General features: G+C 33.4%; 1 protein-coding gene across 1 annotated transcript in view; it reads left to right on the top strand.

Moving 5' to 3' along the window:
* The window catches only part of LOC145662664 (anoctamin-1-like), a gene marked incomplete in the record, with an annotated part of 119,385 nt that extends 94,040 nt beyond the window's left edge, over positions 1 to 25,345 (top strand). The window contains 4 exon segments of the mRNA XM_081728465.1: positions 7,927 to 8,132; positions 10,051 to 10,238; positions 11,879 to 11,984; positions 15,762 to 25,345. Of these exon segments, the coding sequence (XP_081584591.1) occupies positions 7,927 to 8,132; positions 10,051 to 10,238; positions 11,879 to 11,984; positions 15,762 to 16,019 (758 nt within the window).
* Between the last annotated feature and the right edge of the window lie 1,298 nt (positions 25,346 to 26,643).

The raw sequence follows: 26,643 nt of genomic DNA, 5'->3' as shown, positions 1-26,643 counted from the left end.
GGCAGAAGGTGAAGTTCTTTTTTTTTTTTTTTTCCTCTACTTACAAATCTCCGTACAAATTAAAACGTGTATAGAAAAATTCATTTTAAAAACAATAAATTGAGTGCGATGTTAAAATAATGAGTTTAATATATCATGTTCAGTGATAAAAACTTCATGGTATTGTAATGTTAATACAGAGCGTTCAAAACGTCTCTATACACCTGAATTGTCACATATTCAGAGCAACGAGAAAATTATTTTACTCAAAATTTATTATATTTTATGGCATAAAACACTATGTACAGGGCGCAGCATATACACACACATTTTCACAGCAAATGTTGGAAATGTCCCCCATGAGCCTCCAAACATGCTTGCACACGATTCAGGTGTATAGAGACTTTTTGAACGCTCAGTTTAGAAAGTAGTTACATGTTATACTGTTCAGAAAAATAATAAAAATTGTTTTTCAACCTATAAGTTTTTTAAATTCTAGTTTTAAAAAATGTGATTGCATCGTGTTTGTTCGCAACTTCCAGTGTTTGATTAATTATAGTAGAGAGAGTTGGCAGTTCAGTGAAACAAAGTTGAAATTGATGCAAGAAAATCTGAATGTCATTACCAAAAGTGAAGCTGTTTTGGCATTGAATAAAATTGAATATTAGGTATTAGACGAACTTCAGATGTGATCGAGTATTACATAGTCAGTAAATGTAATCAGTAACAGTGTAAGATTACATTTTACAGCGAAGTTGAATAACTTTGACGTTATGTAAAAAGAAATAATATATAACACTACCATTGCACGGAATATATTATAGAGAAAATAATTATCACTTATTGATTCCGTAACAGAAGGTGTAATCAATTGTTCGCTGCAGCTTTGTTTTGACTCAAAATATTAGATTTCAAAAGTTTTACCCGATTTTTGATTCTAATTTTTTTGTGACCTACTGACAAAAATAACCTATAAATTTGTCAATTCTTTTTCACCTGTCTTATAATTCCCTTTTTTGGACAAGGAAAAAGTAATTTGTGACTTTTTAAAAAATAATGTTACTTATTTACATTTCTGGAAGTTGTTTGTGTTTATCTTCATTTTTAACGTAAGCTAATTGAGAAATCAGAATGCGTAGAAATAAGAATGCCTCCGTCACAAATGAACTCTTTCATATTTGTAATGAATACTAAAAATATAAATAACAGATTTACAATATAATATAATGGCCCAATATTCTATTTTATTCTTTTTATAGTGGTTTTCAGTTAATTCTGAATGATGATATAATGCAGTTCTACGTTCTTAGAAACATTAAACTTTAATTTGTTCTCACCAATTCACTCATGTGCACATTAACACAAAGTGACTGAATGCTTGGACAATCTGAAATCGTGACTGAACAAGAAATATTAAAAAGCCGTTTTTGGTTTGCACTGCATAAAGTAATCGTTTTTGGTATATGAATATTCAATTTCGAAAGTATAGCAAACGAAACTTTCCTTCACACATGACTCCTTGAGTTTGCAATTCTTTTGTAGTTGTAATTGTAGAAAGAAAGTTTCAAGTCATTTTGGTTCACCCTGTGTGCATATCCATTTACCGTGAAACTGATAAAAGGATAAACACAATTAGTACACTTAACTAGCTTAGAACCATTTAAGATCTTCTGTATGGCTGAATGACTAATGCTCTTACATTCCAGACCCTAATTCAATATATGACCCTACTTGTGATTCTGGGCCTATATTGAGCTGCATGTCATGTCTCATACAGCCTCTGCGCCGATAGCGTCGTTAAAACTTCGAATAAAACTTTCTTCATTACTTTACGTTTCGTATGAACTTACGGAAAACACACACACACACACACAGTTAATGCTCAAAAAGAGACAGATTGAGTGTGGCGTGTCATTATAGCCAAAGGTATTTTTGTTCGAATTAGTTGATTGTACTAATAAAGTTAAGACACAAAGTCACTGTTTGCTAATATGTTTAATAATGAGATCTAAGTGGATGGACCGTTTGTTGAGATTATTGCTTTCGTAAAAGTACTGTTTGTAAGAATGTTTGAAATGTGCTTCTGGTGAGTGGAATTTTCGTATTCTAACAATCTACACTAGTGGAAGAAGGGGAGACCCAAAAATTATGACACCTCCTAAATTTAATTTCATGCACATACACTTTACATTATATAACCTATACTATATATGACCATGCGAACAGGGTCATACATCTATAAACAGAATGTACATGGTGGTTCAATAATCCATATTGTCAGTACGTTGTGTAACCTTTTCATCTGTACAGACGTGCACTATTTCATAGAGGTAATCCTAGAGGTGGTATTTGAGATGTCATTTTCCACTTGGTCAAGGTTTGTCGCAGAAATAGCAAACCGAACGAAATACCGTTCAAATGAGTCCTCCACAAGCTCAATGGAAGACAAATGTTGTGTCCGTGCAAGCCAGGAAAGGTGGCGGAAGGCTTAGACCGCATATGGTAGTATGAGCAATGTGTAGGTGGGCATTGTCCTGTTGAAAGAGGACATTTTCTGGTCGTGCAGGAAGAGCAGTAGTGCGGCTTGTATGATCATCTGGATATATTTTACACTGGCTTATCACTAACGCGTCATTCATTCCTCCAATTGCTTCATTCGCTACACCATTGGAGGTGCCAAGGCGTAAAGGAAAGTCTTCGTGATCGGTGCGGTCCTGGTGATCTGTACTAGTCATTGTAGTCTTGCTCTAACAACAATTGTAGATAATCGAAATTACACCCTGAATACATCACCGCACCGAACGACGTTTTGTCCTTAGTAGTTCCATATGCATTCATTTAAGCTTTCTCTAGGTCCTTCAACTTAGTGTGCTTTTCTTGTGTTTGTATACTGAGTGACTCCAGACTATCTAGTTTCAATTTCTTTTGTTCAGCAACTGTTAGACTGCCCTTGTTTGTAAATTCTTTACGGTTATAAATTCTCCAGAGAATTCCTTGCTTAACCAGAATAATATCACTGTTCTACATTCAATTCCCGGTGGGAGCTCATCTGGTTCGGATTCCACGTTAATCAGTAGGTCCACGTCTCGTATAGCCTCGCTGCTGAACGGGACGTTAAACTCAAAATCAACTCAACTCAGCTCATTGTTCTGCATGATTGCTCGTGTTCAACTTGTAATATTTCTTCAATTCTATGACGTTTTTACGGCCATTATCGTATTATTACATGTCATACATATTGATAATGTGTTCTACAAAATTTAAGTTTTACCTCCTAGAAAGAGTGAATTCAGCATCATTTTTAACACCTTTTTAACCGTATTTTTCCGTGGTAGCAACCACACTCAGGCAAATTGTGTTCGCACTTCTCTTAATAATCGATAATTACTAATAGAGGAACATTTTGAAGAAAGTTCAAATGCATTTTTCCCAAAACGCCTTTGTTGATTTTTGCAATTTTCTTGAACGTCCAGATTTGCAGCTTGTAAGACTGAAATTAATTCTTAAACTGTGAAACTGGTATGATTACTGTACGATTCACTAAAATTCAGTTACCCTGTTCCTATCTTACAAAGCCGTGATCTCGCAATTACATTCGATCCTTTCCTGTCTGAAATATATAACTATGCTACACATTGATAAGGCAAAGTGGTTTGTAGGGGATGTGGAGATATGGCTTCTCATTTTCCTGACTGATACGTACAGTAGATTACGTAGTCAGCACGACGCTCCGACTGCCTTTCGGAACGAGGGTGGAACAAGAAATAAATTCCACTTTCACTAGGATTAAACCTAGGCTGTGCAGTTTAAAGGAAGGTGCCGTACCTTTACGCTACCGCAGCTCTAACCACTCATTGGTACGATCCTAAATTCTTTCCTCAAAGTAGCTAGGGTCAGAATTTCTATGTTGTATTCATGATGAAGAGTGAGCCATGTAATGTAATTTAAGACTGTACGATGCTAGAATTACGTCTATCTTATATTCAATTTGCTAGTTTGTATTTCATACCTGTTTCACAAATTTGATGACTTAAAAAGAAGTCATTAAGCGTTTACCATGTTACAGACTTGCTTAAGTTATTACTTTTCAATTCAACGTAGCTACTTTTTAAGTTCTGAGAACGATTTTAGAAATCATTTGACGTAAGTCATTAATAAATAATAAAATACTAGCTTGCTTAAAGGACTCCAAATTAGATTCAGTATTTCGGATGCTAACTGCTATCCGTCAACCGGGACAAAATAGAGTTTTCGTTCAAGTCGTCATCTCTCCACATCTGTTTCTAAAATGGCTGGTATTTTCTTAGTCCTTGGGTCAACCAAATCACTTTATTTAAATCAACAAATCTAGCTCGTCATGTCTTTCTTCCTTAATAAGTCATCCTGTTTCGCTGATTACCGCTGTTTGGCAGATTCCTTTGAAATTTAGATTTGTTAACCCTGTAGTTTACTTTCCTTTTTTAATGATCACTTCTACGTTTAATAAGTTGTTATATAAGAAATAAGCTCCATTCATATAACTTAATTTACACACACGTTACGTTAAAATTTAGATCTTTAACCTCTTGGTTTCCCAGGTCCACATGAGTTCTGAAACGTTATGCTCCTACATTGGTAATTCTTGGGTATCTATGAGCGAAAATTGCATTACTGGGCTCTCTAGTTGAAAAATTTGTCACATGGTGGCACATTTGTTGATTGTTTTTCCACGTATTTTGTTTTATTTCTACGAATGGTGAATCAAGATGGTTTCGATGTAACGGACGGCAAATAGCCAAACATTTTTTTTTATTATTTTCAATATTTTGAAGGCAATACTTTTTTAGGGATGTGCCTAAATTGCTGCTACTAGAAGTAGTAGCAATTTTATAATTTTTTGATGTGCGTAGTAGCATTTCGGCTACACGTGTGTTTAGTGTAGATCCACAAACGTGGACCTCAAGTATAAAATACAAATTCTTACGAAAGTATTACCCGTTTCGTAATATAAAATAAAAATGCTAATAAAAGGTATTAAGTTATACAGAAACAAATTAAAAGCATATATGACTTAAATATTTTATCATCGCATATATGTACAGATGTTTTCCATTTAGGTGGTGATATAGCTGTGCATAGGGGGTACTGGTCCCCGAACTTCAAATGTTAATAGGTAAATATTTTATTGCATGCGTAACAATTAATTATTTAAATCATTCAAACTTATGTCTCCGGTGCTCGCATTATTAAACGTTTACATTACTGCTGAAGTAAAATTGAGTATCCAAAGTTAGAGGATTAGGGGGCCGGGGGGGGGTCAAGACCTTAGGTATTTTCCTAATTTTGAAAAAGAAGCACGCTAGGTACTAAATTATTATTTTGATGCTATGTACATCCATGTCCAAAATGATTGTCGCATATCTTTAACTGTCTTCTTGTAAGAATATAATTTGATAATGAATTTGCAGGGTACTTTTAATACTGATACTGTGTGTATAATCGGGAAATGTATATGTGGTAAATTTCATAATAAAAGAATTATAAATACAAAAATTAGAATGAGTAAAACAAAATGTTGCTAAATAGACAAGAAAGCTTTTATTTTCGTTTTATTGTTCTTATTTACTGCTCTTTCGACATGAAATTTTCCACATACATGTCTTTGCCGATTATGCACATACTAACATTATAAAAAATACCGGGAGAATTCATTATCAAATTATATTCCAACAACAACATATTTATAGACACGCGACAATCATTTTGGACATGAGTATACACCTAAAGTTTGGGAAGGGTCTTTGCTTAGGAAGGAATACTTCCTTTTTTCAGAAATTCCGGAATTTTTGAAACAGAGCGCTTCAGGTTTATCATCATAGGCATGACTATATTTAGTTTTTTATTTTTATTTATTTATTTTATTTTATTTTTTTTATTTTTTTATTTTTTAGAAATACCAAAACTGGAGAGTTGAACACAAACACCCCCTGCCCCGTAAATCCGCTGTTGGTGATCAGTGTTGCACTAACAATCATTTGTATTTCTTCCAAGTTAGATGAATAAATTCTATTGTTTCTTATTTCAGTTATGAAATAAAGAACCTTCCGAAAGTACAAACAGTGACCTAATCGGTTTCATGTCAAATGCAAAAGAGTTTTCCTGCACTAAAGATAATCCTTGTTCATGTATGTACAGTATTCACTTTAAATCAACACAATATGTTCTGGGCTCCAAGTAATAGGTAACCATAGTTTGAGAACCCCCGATGTACATTTATTTTAGTGCAGTAACTTTTTGCAATAAACAAAACTTCGCATGTGCTGGGTTTTCATTACATTCAACAGCATGTATTTATCGTGTTAAATGGAAACGTAGCAAATTAAACATACAATATCACATAAGCAGGTTTTAATACTAGTTAAGAACGAAGATCTCCGTATGTGGACCATCAGCTACTTCCCTATGACGTCACCAAACGCAAAAAATCATATTCTTATGTTCAGCACCTCATAGACCTTTAAAAAAGGTGCAATGAAAAATTCTTGTTAAGCTTTCCATAAGCCAGGACTTGAAGAGGTTAAGTAAATCAATTTTTGAGGCTTAATTTTTTGTTTAACTAAATTTGTTGGACTGTTTTTGTTTGTTTGTTTGTTTCGTGTACTACGTATGATGACCATGTGGAAGTTCTCGGAAACTTACAAAACATTGATTCACCTTTTTCAAGATTAAAGTTTCAAATTACACAACAAAACACGTAAAAACCAGATTTCTCAAGACCTGCCAAACACTGATGATTTAAAACGTTTCGTTAAAAGTAATTGAAGTATAACAGGTCGGGAAGAGGTGGGAAGTGTGATTAAATCAAACACGATGAGCAAGATGAATCCGGCAACAAATATACCCCTACTCATTGATTTTGACCATTGCAACATCTGCATTAATATCTTCTTTGATAAACTGATCTTTTTTTCTGTAGTTTGTTCAAAAGCTCTGCGTGATATTCAGCAGTACAAAAAGCTGAAACTGTTATCTATCCAGCAGACTTCACACACATTGCCTTCTTTGCAGCGTGTTTTCATTGTTTTGACTACTGTCTCATTTCTGAAGTGTAGCAATGTATCCACGTTCCGAATTGATGCATAAAACCAGTTTAATATTTTTTAAAAGTAACTTTTGTTCGACTTTCGTAGTTTCCTTATAGATTTGCATTTGATTCTTTTGGTGTTAGCAGTCGTGGCAAAAGTTAAAAATAATGTAGGCAAGTCCCTAGAGTGTTTTTAATGTCATTATGTATTAGTGTTGCCTTCATACCTTTCTTCATCAAACATTTAATGTGTTCAAAATTTGACATTTTTTTTAACTACACTTCCACTGCAGTTTCATGAAATAATTATCTGTAATTTTAGCTTTCTATTTACTCATCATGACAATATTGTAAAGTGGTCATAACGGAAGATGTTTCATGATATCGCACACAGTTTGGAATTAGTACTATTGTTTGTGGTTAATTCCGATAGCTTACTAAACCTTCCTCATATTATAGAATTTCAGCTTTAAAAAAACTTGTGGTGTGGTTATAAATAAGTGGAAATAGTAGGTATCGAATCAATGATATCATACTACTACATAACAATTCAAATATTCGTGGATTAGTTACATTTATTTTCATGTGCATAACAGGAATATTCGCTTTAAAGTGAAAAAGAAGAGAACGCGTCAAAGCAAAGCTAACATCGATGTCGTGACGTCGCTTTCACACTTGTGTGCACACATCTAAAATTAAGTGATAAGGTCTGTACAGTGTGAATTATTTATCTATGTATGCTTTTATTGCATCAATATTTCAGATATTTGTAGATTTTATCGGGTTTATAACCTAGTTCTGTAATGTGATAGGGTGATATTAAGTTCGTCTTTGAGACTGATTCAGAACTTAAATATATTTTGTCGAAACTTTTCTATTTTCAGTGCTGCAGTATGGTTTTGTTACTATATTTGTGGCGGCATTTCCCCTGGCACCATTTTTCGCATTGTTAAATAACATTCTCGAAATGAGATTAGATGCTAAGAAGCTACTTATGTATTTCCGCCGTCCAGTAACCCAGCGTGTAAAGGATATTGGCGTATGGTTTCGGATTCTGGATTCAGTAGGAAAGCTTGCTGTTATTACCAATGTGAGTAGATAGAATGCATCTTGGATTGATCAGTGTTATTCAAAACAGTATTTATCGCCTGTAACGCTAGGGTATTATTAGTACAAAGATATCGAATGCATCTTGGATTGATCAGTGTTATTCAAAACAGTATTTATCGCCTGTAACGCTAGGGTATTATTAGTACAAAGATATCGAACTTGACATGATTTTAATTCACACTTGCGTTTAGAGCATATGAAATAAGTCTCCCTTTTGATAAAGTGCTATTATTGAGACATTGAAGAGCTAACTAAATTTTATATGCTCTATATTTTAAATATATATAAAATATTGTTAGATTTAAATTTTGAATAATGGACCAGGACCCATGTTCTCACTATTAAAAATCAACTGTGCTTTTTTTGAATGAACAGCAGATATAAGAAGTATAGTTTGAAGTAACACATATTATATTTATAGTCTTTGAATTGCAGAAAATTGTTCAGATCGCTTTATCCATTTATGGTAACTCTGGCCAGAAGAATCATATCCACACAAGGGAAGATATCAGGTTGTAATCTATTTTCGTCCTTCCGGATTCTGCCATTTCAATATACAGGGTGTTTGAAAAATACTAGCACCTTTTACGAGGTGATCCTCGACACCAAAATAAGGAAAATAGTATAGAGCAGCCTGGGTGCAGAAATCTCTCCCTTCGGCTCTATGGCCAGTCGAAAAATTGTCGGAAAATGTGAAAACAACCATAATTCGAGAATGTCGGCTCGTGGTAGGATGAAAGGGAGCATTCATGATTTTGGTCGCAGTTGTCATTAAAACGCAGTTGACGTGCTGCAAAAGTAGCTTGAAAAAACTGAGGTATCCTACCAAAAGAAAGGAGCATCTCCATCCATGATTGGTCTTATATGGTCCAAGTGTTATGCAGATGTGTGTATGTGTATATTTACTGGACTTCACCGTATAACACCAAGCGACTTTGGGCAATGATTCTTACACGAAGATAGGGAAAAAAAATAAATAAATAAATTATAGACCATCATTAGTGCAGAAATGCTTTAATTTATAGCTATATCCAGCCGAAAATTTGGCGGAATGATGCTTGAAAAGGACAAGAGGTTGAGAACGCATGTGTTAGCATTAAAGAGGATCCAAACGTATTTAGTAAAGTCCGTCAGTGATTGATTCTTCGATGTAAACTCTGCATTGAGGTTCGTGCAGGACATTTTGAACATATACTATTATTTTAACAAACAATAAATAGTAGATCAATTTTACACATATCACATTTGCTTAGTGGATTTGAACACATGACTATATATATTTTCCATTATAGTGTACAGCATTTCTTGGAGGTATTTTATGCTTGTTACTTCACTAATGGTTCTTTACAGACCGCGAATTACAATATTATTGTTAGCTTTCCTGCGTAATGCAAATGTCATGCATGTATTATTGTAGTCTTTTTCTTCACGTTATTTCTTCAGCCTATACGTAATTGTGTTTTCTCTGACACGGGTTCCCGTAGCCTATGTATTATTTTCTACTTTTGGTATTTAGAAGATCAGCTTTCTATCTTATATAGTATACGTTGGGTACAATTTTTTATTTCCACTTTACATTGTATTATATCGGTCGGTTGGTAGTGAGAAATCATCTTTTGTAGTGCAACCAATTGGTGGATCAAACTTCAACTAATTGGTGGCCACAAACGTGAAAGTTGCAGTGACCCGAAAGTTGCAGTGACCCACGGGTGATCACGCAGCCTCTAAGAAAAAAAAAGTAACCCACCCTAGTCACGCGGCAGTTAACGTGTTAAATATATATCATTGATACAATTGGTATAAAAGATAATGACTAATCCAACCATAAGTTAGCGTTTTGTTGAATACTCATGACTGTCGATTTCTCTCTCTTACATTAAAATATGCTCTTATTTCAGGGTTTCATTATTGCCTTTACATCAAATTTTATTCCCCGATTGGTATATGTAATGGCTATAAGTGAAACTCACAGTCTCAAAGGATACTTGAACAACTCTTTGGCGTATTTCAATACGTCAGATTTTGAGCCACGAGCCAAGCCACACTTGGATCCCGGAAATCCAATGGAGAATATTACAATATGCAGGTAAGGTGTTTCAAAACATTTATTCATCTCTGTGAAATTTTCGATTCCGGCGTAATACCACTTTGCGGGCTTAAAGGCAAAGAACTCCCGTACTTTCGTTTTTTACGTCATTTAGATTTCCTGAAGAACTGCTTTGGAGGAAGTGTACTATTAAATCTGTGTAACTGGTGGTCGGTAAATGCGAGATGAATGAGGAAGAAATTCGATTTCTATTACTTTCCTTTCTTTTTTACATCGGCAGTGTGTGTCAGAGGGTTTTTCTCTTGGAGGAGGGTCCTTCTCCGGTTGACTAAATTCAGGCACTTTCGAACCGCCAGAACTTCATTCGATCGAGTTATTACGGTTAGAAGTCTTCATTGAGAATCTGGAAACTAATTCAAAGGGGATTACATCTTCAAAACTCTACACCACTAACACACATTATCTTTTACTCAGGCCTTCCGCGTTTGCCCACCAATTGCGAAAAATTCCGAATTTTTGCAGTTTAGGTTGTGAGAAAAGACAGTTTCCATCGCACATAACAATTCGTTGGTGCCTCATTCACCAAACCTCTGATCGAGCAACAGACTACACACGTCGATTCGTCTTAAACTTGTGTTTGTATCAGGTCATGGTGTATCACTCGACAGCAGACAGTGCTCGAGCTCCCGAGCTCGACCAACAATCTGAGCGTGCTTGTTTTTGGGAATCACTTGTACGGTTCGGTATACGAATGTTGCATCCACAGTGATGAATCTTCTGTAATGCCATTGATCGTAAGTACTGGTATTTCTGACTTTTTTTTTTTAATCTGGCAGCACAAGTTTAATCAAGAGTAGCTTTTGGTCCGTCATCTTTCACTAATTAATTACATTTCTTTTAGTTTTTTGTACCTTTTCTTGTAGAGAAACTTCACTGACAGCGGTGAAAGCACCTTTATATTATAACAATATAACGTATTTTCTTGTAGATGGTCCCTGGTTTGATCCCAACTCGCGCCGTGTAGATTTTGTGGTGGACAAACACCGTGCTCGTGGGTTTTCGCGGGTTCTCCCGTTTCCTTCCATTTTCTTCATTCCACCATTTCATTCATTTCTCATCATCACCGTCTCCTTCAGCCTAACCGGCATAACCGTGGGACGTAAAACTCAAAGATTTCATTTTTTCTTGTTAGATCTAGATTGTATTAGAATGATAGCAAAAGTGTTTAATTCAGGGGCAACTATTTTGAAAAACAGTCGTTGTTTGTACTTTATCAACATTAGAAGCGAGAAATCCTTGTTGCAAAGCTTAATTTTTAAAGGAGATAAATCTAACCATATCTAGAGTATGTAATGGAAAATTAACTTTTTGCATTGTTTTGGTAAGTTACAAGCGTGGAGTGGATTTTTTTTCTTTTTATTATTCGGAAAGATATTTGTGGTGGTACGCAATTCAGTGTAGTAAACTTATTGAATTTGTAATAAGAAAATAACGTTTTCTTTATCACTTTAAATAAAATAAATCAGAATATTTATTCAACGGCAGAATTTATAGCAGCTGCAAAAACTGACGATTAAGTAGTCACACCAGGTATGCCATTTCTGATACAGCTATGGAAAGAAAAATAGGGAAGTAGATTATAAACTTCAGTATAATAACAGTCTTTGGTTTCTCTCCAGGTACCCAGATTACCGAGAACCTCCGTGGTCACCAAATAAATATGAAGAGACCTCAATGTATTGGCATGTTCTTGCAGCACGGTTGGCATTTGTTGTTGTGTTCGAGGTAAGTTTCCTTGTATGTTATTTAAAATAAAATAACTTCTTCCATGTGTTCAACTTAAAATTTGAATGAGTAAATTTCAGTCCCCTAAAGCTAACGTCTACACCGCGATTACGGTGAATATACAATGTGAATCCCCCTGTTTGAAATACTGTATAGTAATAACTTTGAAGACTAAGGAAACTGCTCATTATAGCGTTAGTTGTGTTTGAAGACATTTTCATTTCTCAAATATGGAGCTGCATTAGGTACTTCGGTAGATAATTTTTTAAAATACACGATTGAATAAGGTAAACCTTAAGAGAAGACCATTGGACAACCAAGCAGTATAATTTGGGATGTCGTATGCTCATGTTTAGGTATAAATTCCTTTACTTTTCTGGAAATACATTTTAAAGGATTTTACATTCCTAGTAGAATTAAAATATTGATCATCGTGTACCCAAGAAAAATTGCTATTTTCATCCCTGTTTTATTGACCTAGGCGTATACATAATTTTTCTGTCTTGAGTTGTATTGCAAACTTATACTAGTATTAGAATCACTTGGAAAGTGATCTTTTGTCATCACTGTAACAATGAAAACTGATATTGTATAAGAGTCAGCGTCAGATTAAAAGAACTTATTTAAAAAAAAAAGAAAGAAAGAAAGAAAGAAAAAGAAAAAGAAAGAAAGAAAAGTTGTATAACTGAAGACTTTAACATATTTATCTTTAAAATATTTATCTTTTTATTGCGTGGTAGTGTACTTTCTTATGTATTTCACTCACCTACCTGTCTGCAAACTGTTAAAGAACGAAGTTTTCGGGTTAAATCTTAACTTCCTCTCGTCTTGTATGCTAGTTTTTTTTAATCTTCTGTATATATACAAGTAAGGATAAAGATTCCTTGTTTTGGTTCTAAATTTGTGTATATATTTCTTGATTAAATCATTATTTAAAAAAAAATCATGCAGGATAGCAAAATAAACACAACTTTTTATTCAGGTTTAAAAAGACAGGAAAAAGAAAACAAAATTCCTGGTTCATTTCATTAGAAAAGAAATGCCTTCTGCTGTTTCGTTCCTGTGAAATGAACGAGTTGCAAGAAACTGTTTCTTCTGAACACACTGCGTACTAAGATGCATTTCCCGTCCTGAATCTACTTTTAATTTTTTCACTGTATTCTTATTTGTTACAACGCACCTATGTTCTTACTTTCCACTTAGTCTATTTACTCTATCGTAGATTTATTTCTAGAGTTCTCAGCTTACTTTTAAAAAGAACGTTCGTAGTTCCTTGCACTTCTAAATCATCCTGTATCAAGGGTCCATCTTCCATATATACCAGCAATTGGTTAAGACAATTCAAGGGCAGTTCTTTGTTGCTGTTATTATTATTATTATTATTATTATTATTATTATTTCTTGTATTCTAAGACAAAATGTGATAGTAATGATAAGGCGTCTGTCTCCCCGCTTCAGGGTGCAGTGGATTTTCAAAAATCGAAACTCTTCCTCCTGTTAAAAATAGTGAAGTTCCTCGGTCAATATTGTAATCCTTTTCCTCCTTTATTGATTTTTCTTTTTAAAAAGTCAATTACGAAGACAGTATATGTCGTACGCGATCGATGGAACTCGTCCGATCTTGAACAGATTTGACATGGTGGGAGACCTTTATGTGCTTAGTACACATGAAATATTACGTTGTGCATACTTTTAGTTCCGGAATTAATGGCCATCAAATTTGGAGTAGATGTAAGTGAAAGGATATTATAAGGGGGCCGTCCAGTAAGTGAAGCGGCGTCGACTCTCCACCCTATTATGGCTTACGCGGCAGTTAGCTCCTTCCTTCGCCTCAGTGTAAGGTGAGTTTCAATGCTGTGCGATCATGCTACGTGTTTTTGCAGCGATTCAAAATGGCGGCGGCAATCGACAATCTCGCCAAATGTGAATTATTGCGTGTCATTCGTTTCCTGAACGCACAAAAATTTAAGCCTATTGGTTCCTGAGTAATTGGCCATCAGAATTGAGATTGGACTCAGTGAAATCAAGAAATGTCAATAAAAGGCGACTGATGGAACTCATCTGATATTGACCAAATTCAGCATGGTGATAGACCTTGGTGCTTAATACACATATGAAATAATATGGTGTACAGATCGTTAGTTCTCGAGTTATTTGAGTCAAATTTGGGGTATGGACTCAAAAGACCAAACTCCACATTTGGCGGTTAAATAACTCCAAAACCTACGATATTTCATATGTATAAACCTTTGATATTTCATAGGTCTTCCGACATTTCAAATTCAATCGAGTGGGAACATTTGGTTCCCAAGTTATTGACCATCAAATTTCGGGCTTCTACTTAAGAAACCTGTTAAGGGAAGAAGTTAATGTGTGTATTCAAAATAAAAATTTGCTAAAAATCAATGAAGGACGACTTTTAGTCGCTATAGGAAAACTTTCCCTAAATTCCTTCCGTAATATAGACACTATGATACACTTTCTGCATTCTTCAGATACTACTCCTTTGCCATATTACACATATGAGTATATTTACAGTCTACGACAAAAGAAAAATACTTCAAATACAATCGAATGTAGAAAATGTTTTCTTCGCCGATGGATATATATTTGTTTTGAGAGGTTCCTCCCCGTTGAAATAGTTCGATTGTAATGAAATCTTTTCTGTGATTTATCATCAGTCAGCTTTTTAATAACCAACTAAAATTTCTGTGGCTCTGTTGCCTTTCCTTCGCTTTCTATGATCTAGTTCTCTTTTTTTCTGTGTAAAATATTGGAGGCATCTACTAGAATGTTTAAACATTAATCCTGCGTACGTTCTATCTGAGTTGATACCTCTGGTCTGATCTGTTTATTCTTTATATAGTTTTTTTTTTTTTTTTAATATTATTTATTTTTTAATGTAATTGGTGTAAATTCTATCGTTTCTTCCTCTAGAAACTACAAGGAGCTTCACTTTCATTAATCAACCGTCGTCTATAGTATACAGAGTAAGTAGACTGTGGGGCATAAAACTGTAGGTTTCATTTATCTTGCCCACTTCATGCGTACTTCTACGTCTTTATAGTTTTCATCGAATCACAGTTTCTTCTTAATTTGTGTACGTTATTCTGCACTTCACAGTGTTGTGGATGTTTCCGTACGATCTAGTTTTATCGACTTCATTATTGTGTTCATTCTGTTTATTCATTGTAATTTGAAAATTTCGAATGTATTTCGTCTCCTAATCAGGAACACCTGCTTGACCTTTGGACTTCAACATAAAAAAAAATCTTTCTTGCTGTAAATTTCCATTTCTGTTTACCAAAGCATTTGTCATTACTAGTCAATCAGCCCTTCTATAACGAATGGCTTTGATACTCGTGTGCGTCCGTTTGTCAATCAATACACAATAACTTTAGTTTCTTGTAATACCATTGGGAGAAATCCAGGTATATTTATATATATTCTGGTGTAGGTATGTACATTTAACGATTAGACTCTTAGATACTAAGAAATTGCTTAGACTTACGCTACCGGTATTATTAGTTCTGTTCTCATCAGTATGTCGTTACCAGTTACTGGTCTAAATATTTTTTCCTTTCCTATCTTTGCTTTGAAATCGCCTGTTGATTTTATACTAGCATATAAGTTGCATAGTATACGATAATATAAAATCCTTACTTTCGAGGGACCGTTGTAATAATTAGATTGATCAGTGAACATAATATTACAGCAAGTGTTCGTAGTTCCCTGTCAGTTCGAAGATACTATTTTCATGTTATTGCTTCTTTGCAGAATGTAGTAGCTTTTGTGATGATTTTGGTTCGATGGTGCATTCCTGATATGCCTCGAAAGTTGCGTGATCAGATTCGTCGTGAAGCGTATTTGACCAACGAAATTATAATAAGACAAGAGATGTTGAGAGCAAGGGGGATGTCGGACTCAGATGAAGCTTATAATTTCTTGACTGCAGAGGGAGATGTTGTGAAAGAAAGTGGTGAAGGTGTGCGCAAACGTCACAATGAGAACAATGATAAGGAATCGCTTGTATGAAAAAGAAGTTAATCTCAAAGGTAGTGCAACTTATATGGAAACAAATATTTATAGGTATATATTCGCAAGGAAAGATTGTTTGCTACAAAGGTTTTAAGCTTTTTGTATTAGGTGTCATTTTGTAAGAGACATATTGATGTGCCTTCTAACAACAATCGCTGAGAGTTCTGCTAGTAAACATAGTGTGAATTAGTAGTTACGATCATGAGACAACTATTTATCTGTTATATATTGTCTTGCAGAGATATAGCGGAGTAAGAAATAATAATTTCAACCATCATCCATGGTTTCAGAAGAAACTAACACAAGAGAAAAACTGTTGGGTTCAGTTTTTTAAAAAAGAATTTGAAGTACATGTGTGTGTGTGTGTGTAATAGATTAGGAACATTCAATAGATAACATGATGAAACTTGTTAAACGAAGTCTGTATACCTCTTTTTCTTTCTGAAATCGTTGTTATACGTGCAAGATTTTGGATTATTCAAAGACGTCTTCATCGCCATTTCTTGTATCAAACTATTCTACAAAGTATATAGGTAATCTCTGAAACATAGATTTCGGTGGGAATATTAAGGTGACATTAGTCTTTTAACCGAATTGCTGACTAAGCACGAAATATTTTGGTAGAAAAACTCAGATTTCATTCCTTTACACTGCAAATCAGAAAGATAATAAAGAACCAAAAATAAATAAATAAACTTAGCCACTATTATATTTTTGCGTTCAAAAATATAGGCATCATCATTATTTACAAAAAATAAATTAAACAGCTGTGTGCTTATGGATGAGAATTCCAAGCTCAAATGAAGACTAGGCCTATATGAATTGTGCTGTTCTTCAACTCGGAGTAGGTTTAATAATCATGGATAGGTAAGTGCTATTTTTCAGTGACCAGCTCATCCGAGACTTTTAACATGCTATACGTGTATTTACTATTTTTGTACTTAGCAGCGTATATACCACGCACAACATTGACAATCGGCTGAGTCATAATCTGGCACAAACAAACTGTAAGCATAAGTTGTTTGGTTTTTGCTTAGTATGAACATTACAGGTGAGAGAGATTTCCTGTATTACCGAGAAATATATCCATTAGAAACAGAATATTAAAAGAAAAAAAAAATCTTGAAATAGTAGTTCCTCTGAAAGTTACCGTGCTCAGCTTAGGTGTTATGATATACCAAGGGGCATCATTGAAAGATAGTAGCGAAACAAACGAAGCTAAAAGTAAAATGTAGTGTTGTTGCGTGCCAAAGCAGGACTTTGACAAACAATTCGTACGAAAGTAAAATATGCCTTTAGCAAGTTTTGCTTATAAACAGTTGCTAACGTGTTCAGATGTGTTAAAACGCTGAAGTGCTTGTATTGTAAGCAACATCTAAGATTAGTGTGAATTACGCTCTCAAAAACCTTAAGCATTATCTATCGGTATGTCTTGAATTGAAACGCGAATTAAGAAAAAGTAATAAAAGAGCTTTGGATAAAATTATAATAATACTTCGAAAGTAATCATACGAATCAAACAAGGAAAAAAGGACATTTTAGAATAGTAATATTATGTAAATTGTGTTGTGGCTATATACTGTACTTTTTATATCATGTTATCTGTTGAATCTTCATGGATACTGCTTTCATATACATCGGTGATTATCATACTATTTTTGTAATTTGTTAAATGCGTCAAACAGTTACCGAATACTCAATATAGCATTTCTTCGTATCATTAAGCAGATTCTTTGAAAATCTGTAAGTCAAATCAGACTTCGAAGCAGTATCGAACTTAGTATTTTTTGTTAAGTAGATTCATTTTTATGTTATTTTATATATGATAGTTGGTAATGATGGAATTTTATCTGTTACTAGGAAGTAAGGAATTGTTTAATCTGTATTTTAAGTGAAAGATAAAAAAAAAATAACTTTTTAAGACAAAATATTTAATGAACAATACGCAAATTTACGAAATGAGAAATTAGAGAAGATATTTGTGAGACATTCTTCAGTGACTGTCCTTTTCTTTACTATATTTTGTGATTGTTGCTCATTTTCCTCAGGTGAATGCTGACTGATTTTTTTTAAAATGATTTTTAAAAATTTATTTGTTTTTCCGTTCTTGCCAGTGATGAATCTCTTCTTAAATGATAACTGCATCTAGTCATCAATTAGAAATTAGTATTTATCACTTATTTACAATAGCTTAACTGTTAATTTAGTACTTACGATGCGTCCACGTTAAGTTTTTCAGATGGTTTTTCACAGACAGATTTTGACCTGTTCTCCAGTAGCCAATAAGATTTATATTGGAGCTTAAAAATAAATGTACCACCAAATAAAATTAAGGTGCTTTGTTCTAGATCAGCGGTTCTCAAATTGTTATTTAAGGGACAAAATTTTTCCAGAACAAAAAATTGTTATATAGTACTACATATTAGATCTTGTTTTATTTTGTAATTTTTCAGTACATTTTCCCTACCTTTTCGCTTGTTGGTGCGCAGAGCGTAGTTTGAAAACCGGGATTCTAGAGTTTAAGTGTAGAGTTCCAGTATCAAATGGCTAGCAAGCATGCTTTCTATGCGATTAATCACGAGTCAGATTGTCAATGGAAGCGTATGTGTTGGAAGCACGTAGGTCTTCAACACAAGTAGCCTTATTACAGTGAAGGGAATTTAAATATGCAACTTTTCGTTTGTGCAACTATCCGTAACTATTAAATATTCTTCTGGACAAAGTCGATCAGATTTCATTTTTTTCCTTTTTTTAAAAATAGAATCTCAGAATAAATTGCATTACCTATAAATCAATTTTGTACCTGCGCTTTACATGTATATTTAGTAGCCATCCCACCTGCTTGATTTTTTTTATTTTACAAGTAGTTTCCAGTGATCTTCGTAGTAAACGAAGCCATCCACAGTCTCTAAAAAGAATTGTTAGAAATAACGCAAACTGTAAATTCAGTATAGTTTGAGTGTGTACTTATATATACACATCGTTTTAGTAAATTGCTTTAAAGTTAATCCGGAGTGTATCTAACTGTTGTCTATCCAGTGGTTGTGTGTGTTGAACCTGTTTTCTAGTTATGTGCTTTATTATTTTCATGTTCTGGAATGCATAAAGGAGAGTTGTTAATATAAGCAACCAAAGATTAGTAAACATACAGCTTAGCTTTTTCTTTTATTTACAGCTTTATAAAATAAAGGTGCCTTTAAATAAGAATTTCATATTGTGACTCTGTCATAGTTGTTGAAACTAATATGTAGTTATTTGATGCATTAGTGCTGTTGAATTTTTAAAAAAATATTATACCTATTTTTTAAATATATATTTATCTCTTTACTACGTAGTTAAATCTACTGTTTTCATTATAACCTGTACCTATGTGCTGCTATATAATGAATGATATTTTGGATTTACATCGTAAGTTATCAAGAAATGTAGGTCTGAAAATCTGTGAGTTGGAAGTTTTGTTTTTAAAATTTATTGATACGTGTACTGCATTGATAAATGATAAAAAGAAGAAAAAAGAAAACACGTATAATTATAAATTGAATCATTAAAATTAAATCTGTACCAGTGACGTGGCCTTCTAATTCAGCTGTGGTGGATGCGGGTTAATATGGCGGAGAACGCCATATACTGTGTCGTGCATGATGGTCAGTCACTCACCAAGTACATTGAACTTAAACCTCAGCCGTGCTTCAGAGTCCACGTTCATAGTGAGTACCATCCTTCATAATTTCGTGTTGCGTAAGGACCTAATACATACACACACAAATTAAAATCATTAAATACTTAGTGAAAGGTGGGATTTAGGTATAAAGGCCTCAGAAACGTAATTTGGTGGTTGGAGCTTTCTTCTGTTTTATTTCACTTTCATGCGATGACTAGAGGCACGAGTTTTTCGCAATGCGCGATAAAACGAAATGTGTCAGAATTAAGTAATTTTTAGTTTCTTGACGTTTTATGATATTCTGTGTGTATTGTCATTGGTTTCCGTTGCACGATAATTTCTAATACGCGATATATCGCGAAATTGGCAGTTTTGCGCGAAATTTCTAATAATACGCGATATAACGCGAAATTTTAAAAGTACGTTTTCATTACATTAAAAACGCTAGTTTTTCGCTGACAGAACGGTATAACGTGGCATGAACTGTGCATTTTGGGTTATTAGGACACGACTATAGGGAACATGTTGCCCGTTAGCTATACCATCGCAGATGGATGGGAGTTCCGAAGTGATGATTGTTTGAAGTTTGTTGTAAATGCACTTACGTATGTACGGCTTCCAACAAGCAATGTCTTTTTTTAAGTATGGACTGATGATAAGTGACAAACGTACAACAACAATGAAGGAAGAAAATGTGCAAAGATGTAACATGCTTATGTTTAATGCTTAAATGTAACTTGTGCCTATGTGTTTTCAGCAAGACTTTCCTACCCATAGTAAGTTTAGTTACTGATTTTCCTCAGTTTGATTTGAAAAAATATAATCTTCTATAAATGAAATTGACATTGTCAAGTGAAATATTCAGTGTATTTTGGTTTTAGGTCATTAATGGTTTATTTTTATAGTGATCTATGAATAAAAGGAACAATTGTAAAAATATCAGGAAATTCTTTTCCACAAAAGCTACAAAATGCGAAACTTTATTTGGAAAATGCGACAAAACGCGAAATATGAAAAATGAAACGCGAAATTTTCAAATTCTTAGTACGAAAATTTCGTGCCCTTAGCGATGACTGTTGTACCACTCTCAGTTCATAACACAAAAAGACATTATTTAGAACTGTGTAAACACCGTGTTTTAGTATTAGGTGATATTTTAACAAGCATTTTGTGAAGGGAAATAGTGATATGCAAATACAAGTTAAATTTAAGAGATTTCTTAGTAGTAATCATCGGAATTAGAGTTTACTTAACAGTTATTAAAATACAAAATAGAAAAACTAGTCACAGTCTAAATTAGACTTGTTTCCTGAGCTGAGAACAAATTTAGTGTATTGAAACCATGTCATGTATTTATTTCGCGGCAAAAGAGAACATTTTGTGCTCATTTAGTGATGAAAAGCGTTTTTGAATATTTGGTCACTATATTACCTCTCCTTTGACTGTTAGTAAATCTTCCTTAAACATTACATTGCTTCCAAATTATATTTAATATATATCTGTATCTGTGTGTGTGTGTGTGGGAGGAAACTACTTTTAGTACCTAATAATTTTTCATAGGTGAAATTAAAAGCGCCAAAATGTGCTACTTTGCTGGGCCAAATGAGCGAAGATAATTATTATTTTCTTTTGTGGTCAAATTATTAGTTTTATCGCATTCGTAGTTATTTTTTTAAAGTTTTAAAACGGTCATATGTATATATGTGTTGTAGAGCGGACTTAATTATGCCTAATCATATGTGAATGTATAGCTTAAAAGTAGATTCTGGTTCATCATGAAATGCTTTGTCTTCACTTAAACCTTAGCTTTCCTTTCCCTTCATTCAAATTGTAGGGAAAAGTAAACTTAGGCATTATATGTAGTAAGGGAAGCTAAATATTGGCTTATTTCAATCAGCAAAATGTGACTACTTTAACCTCTGTACAAATAATTTTAAGATGTACACAATAGTCAGCATATTTGTCTTAATTATCGAAAACTGGGCCCAAAAATAAATGTGAAGAAGTCTGTACGACGTCTCACTTGAGAGGCCATACAATTAGACACAAAGTTACACGTCTGTCTCAAAATTCCGTACCGTTTGTCTGTATCTTAAATGGCAGGAACATTGAAGTTTTTTATATACTTGATTTATGTGAAATTCCCGAACTTCGTGATCACGCTGCACTTCACATTTCCCATGAATCGTCTAGAAAAAGAAAGAAAAAAAGAATTAAAAGATAATAGTAGTTATAAAAAAATAAATTTAAAAGAAGAAAATATTTTACCCTGTTACTATAGATTATATTTTAAATGTTAAATCACAAAATTAGAATACTATTACTGAATTGAATAAGTAGTTGAGTGATGAACATATCACAGGTATACAACAGTTCTGAACTCACGCTTTCGTACGAAAAATGATGTTTTCACTTGATTACATTTTTAAAAATACGTGATCTTATGAAAATTCACGAGCTTCATTTCACTTTTTGTCATATAGTCGTGAAGCCTTGGACCAAAATACGCAATGCACAGTTTGGAAACAGGTCGCGCAGTTTGTAATAAAAGTTCTTGAAGAAAATATTAATAAATAAATAAATAAACGTAAATAAGATACAGAGATACCTCAATATTCCTGTCATGTAGGAAACTCATCTCATTGTTGGACGTGTATATTTTTTCCCCCATCGCAGAATGAAACTTCTTAATATTTTAAGCGGACTGTGCTTGTTAATTGTTTGTACATTTAGCAGACAAAAATATATATTTATGTTGAAATGAAATTTTTGAGTTTAATGTCCCACGGTTAGTACACTTAAGTTGAATTGATGATAATATCGTAGTCAGTTTGATATTATAACTTCATGTTTCTTTGGTTTACACAAATCATAAAGAGCCTCAGAAACATAAGCAAGGTAATAATAACTAACATATTAATTGTGGATTGTTTTATATAGATTTTCTTATGTTGTATATCTCTAAAATTATAATAATTTCTTCTTCAATGTGCATCATGTGTGCATGACCAAATTATACAACGAAAACATTTATTACTAGAACTATTTACTGTTATCAGTGTATATCTCATACAGAATGAGCCATTATCTATCCCAACTTTGTGTAAAAAACGTTGTTACTGTAAGTAATTAATTAAATACTTTGAGTGTTTGGGAACAGAAGTCTCTGTTTTGATTGCATTTCGTTTCATAATTGCGGAGTGAAGATTTTATCCAATAAAATAAATAATTTCAATGTCCTTTGGAAGAACATAGGCTGTTAACGGTTTAATGTCTCTCCGAAGGTCACACTTAAAGTGTTTTCGTTATAGGTGCAGTTGTTAAATGGTTACTAAAGGTCTGAATATTTATTTAAATCAATGGTAAAATACAAACGGAATATGAACGTGCATATGTTTGTAAGAACGAAAAACGTTTGAAATTTTGGAATTCATCTTATGTAACACTTATTAAAAGAAAAAGAGGAAAAGCATAAGAAAAATATCTTTGTTCAGTGTTTGTATATGAAATTTTGTCACGTATATAAGCATACAATAAACACACAATGGAATCGATTAGTTACATTCTGTTCGTTAAGTTACGTAATTTCAAAGCTGCTAGCGTGCAAAGGTTCTGACTTGATTTTACAAAATATGTGGGAGACACTTTTGTTCTGAATCAATATCTTTTGTACGAGAAATCTGAACTTCCACGTTTTTTTTAAATATTTTATTATACAAAGAATGGTATATAGTTTTGGTTATTAGTTTTGTTACTTCTATATGCACTTTGATTTTCAGTTCTATAAAACAAAACAGAATACAGAGATATTTCTCAAGCTAATATATATATATATATATATATTACTGGGATACGAAAAAAAAAAAAACTTTTTCATACACCTACACACAAATTAAAATTACCTAGCACAGGTTGTAACATGTTTCATCAGACAGAGTTGGGAGGAATAGAAAGTTCCGTGTTCCGTACTCTTCTTATTGCTGCTGCTTTTCTTCTTACTATATTTCTTCCTCCGTGTTTGATTTAGTGTCGCTAAAGATTAAGTAGGATTCGTCCTGTTTTTGTGATGTTTTCGCTTCAGGTAAGAGTTTCTATGCTCACTGTGAAAGTTCATTATTTCAACCACTACAATATTAGAATACTGTTAATTGTATACGCAAAAATATACGATGATTATACGCAAGACACAGTTTTGTCAAATTATATCAAGTTTTTTCGTGATTTATCGTAGTGACTTATATTTTGTAATTTTATATTGTAATATTATATGGAATGTCATAAGCCACACGATGAAAAACTATATTATGTACTGTATTTTCATTTTCTTATTTCCATTGCTGGTGAGTTGGTGTTTCCCGAGACGGCGTCTGAAACAAATGTACTTCATTGGTTTATCCATTAATATTAGCTTCACAGAGTTCGTTAGAATTACATGATCAGTTCTCTCATTGACAGAGTTCTGAATTTAGAAAACAGCCTGAAGATTTCAAATACATTGTATGTCATATTAAATGGTGCGAATGAGAATAACGATGACCTGAAGAAAGCAAGTAGTGTTGATAAATGTATTTTCTATCCATTTATTTATATTCATATAATCTAATGAACATTATAAATGTTTGTTCTGTAGAATCATATAAATGGCCTCGCAACACAATCTTCCGGAGAATAGATGAGTACGTGGTATAGAGAAAGTAAGTAGGAAAGTATTGTAGTTAATTCAAACTTTTTGAGCGAGTAATTGAGTTTTATGTAATCGGCGTTGTTAAACGTAATTTGGTCGTATAATTTTGTAGAAGCATAGGCGTGCGCATCAGAAATAAAAATATTGATAGCTTCAAATTATGGTTACCACTCTCCTCCCCTTCTCCCAAGCAGAGGAGTCCGATTATGTACTACATTCTAACCCGAAAACGTTCCAGATTTAACATCTGCAAGACAGGGTTTAATATAGTTTGGATTCATGAACTTAGAAAAAGGGAAACAAGTAAATTAAAACTTGATTAATTTGATTCTAGTCGAAGTGAACTGAACTTCGAAGTATACCGACCCCTTTCAACATAGAACAGAACTTGATAATCGAACTTGCTGACCGAAGTTAATATTTGTATGCGGGTTTAATTTCGTGTTTACAGTTATTTTTGAAGTCGTAGAAGAGACATTGCGCATGTCTATGGTAACAAGTACCGGAAGGTAACAAATAATTATTCAAGTATGGTCACATTTTTTTATGTCTATAAATGTTTGTATTTCTTTCTTAATCTTTTGTATTATGAGTGTGCTGAATTTGGTATTTACATTAAATGTATTGTATGTTTATGTGTATGTTTTTCGCTAGGATTAAAAATTTACATATTTCGTATGTTGTGTTTTGTATCATATAAATTAAGACTGCAAGAAAGAAATTAAAATATAAATGACAGCTATGTGAAACTGTATTCGTAAAGTTTATTTGTGTGTTAATATATGAATATCATCATGTATAAAAGTGAATATTTTTAAAGATATCAGAAAAGAATCATAATGTTAAATTTGAATGCACTACAGTTTCTCAGTGACAGTGAAATAATCTATGATACTGCCATGCTACATCATTTTAATGATAAAAAAAAAAAAAAAAATGCAGTGAATAAAGTTCTTTATTTTTGTTGCTTGAAGGAAATGTGTAGTTTTTCTTCAAAATATTGGAAACGTTCCTTGTATTAACTATAGGGAATATATTATACAAAAGCTGTTCTCTTACGCTATCTGCCCCTTAACAGCGAACAATACATGGTTCGTACAACTGAGAATATGAGAGAAATGGGTTGTCGTTGACAATCAGGAAAATTTACCAAGTCCATAAACGGAGTAACGTTTTTGAGATTGTAATTACCTTTATTGGGATCAAATAGAAAGGAAATACATGAAACATACTGAAAGGTAATGATCAATATTTAAAAAAAAATGTTCATCAATATATCGTCGTATGAGAACCAGAGGGACGTAACTCTATTTTCGTAGGTTTACAGGCGAGAGGACAAAAATATAATTTTCTAAGAAAGGTGTGTTTTTAATAAGATGGTAATTGAGCTACATTACAACAGATGATCGGCAAGGAGAACAGATGGCGTTACGTTCCATTTACACAAAGTGGAGCTTTCAAAATTATGTCCAAACATGAAAACGAAAAACGCATTTTTGGAGTTATGTTCCTCTGGTTCTCATGCGACAATATGTGAACATACTAAATTGTTGCAATCTACATATTTCATTTAACACACCGAGGTACTGTGACGTGATTAGTTTCGATCGCATGAGCGCATGTTTTCGTTTGGGCAATGTACTGTAATTGAATTCGTTGTTAGAGGGAATTTCTACCTTTGAAATTTATAATAGTCTTCAATATGTGTATGGAGATAAGTACATGGATGCTACCAGTGTTAGAAGATGAGTAAAACATTGTAATGATTGGAAGTACAAGCATTGGAGATCAGCCTTGGTCGCCCATGAATTGTCTCCGGGATGGAAAGAAAAAACATAACGAAGGTAGCGAGTCACTGTATGCAATTATAGCAACACTTACTGAGAAATATAGTTCAGTGCAGGAAATGCAAGATTAGGCTAGCGAAAACTTTATTGCCACTGGATCCCGCATTTATTCATGGCTGAAGTCGAAAGTGCAGCAAAAACACAGATTAAGAACTTCTTCATAGATTTGAAAAGGAGATTATATTTGATTTGACTATTATAACTGGTGATGGAAGTTGCTATCATCATTTTGAACCAGAAACAAATTGGCAGAACATGAACCGACGCCACCGTTTCACATCTTCGGCATAAAATAAAGCAAAGACAGTGGCGTCTGTTCGAGTTATTGGCATTGTCTTCGTCGATGTATTTTGGTTGAATTTCTTGAACCTGAGGAAATCATAAATATTTGCCGATATTGCCGATGCTTCATAAGTTTCCATTGTGTAC

The sequence above is a fragment of the Thermobia domestica genome, chromosome 10 (assembly GCF_964235325.1).
Source record: "Thermobia domestica chromosome 10, izTheDome1.hap1.1, whole genome shotgun sequence".
Lineage (NCBI taxonomy): Eukaryota > Metazoa > Arthropoda > Insecta > Zygentoma > Lepismatidae > Thermobia > Thermobia domestica.
Note: the sequence above shows the minus strand (reverse complement) of the source record. Positions and strands in the feature narration are given on the sequence as shown.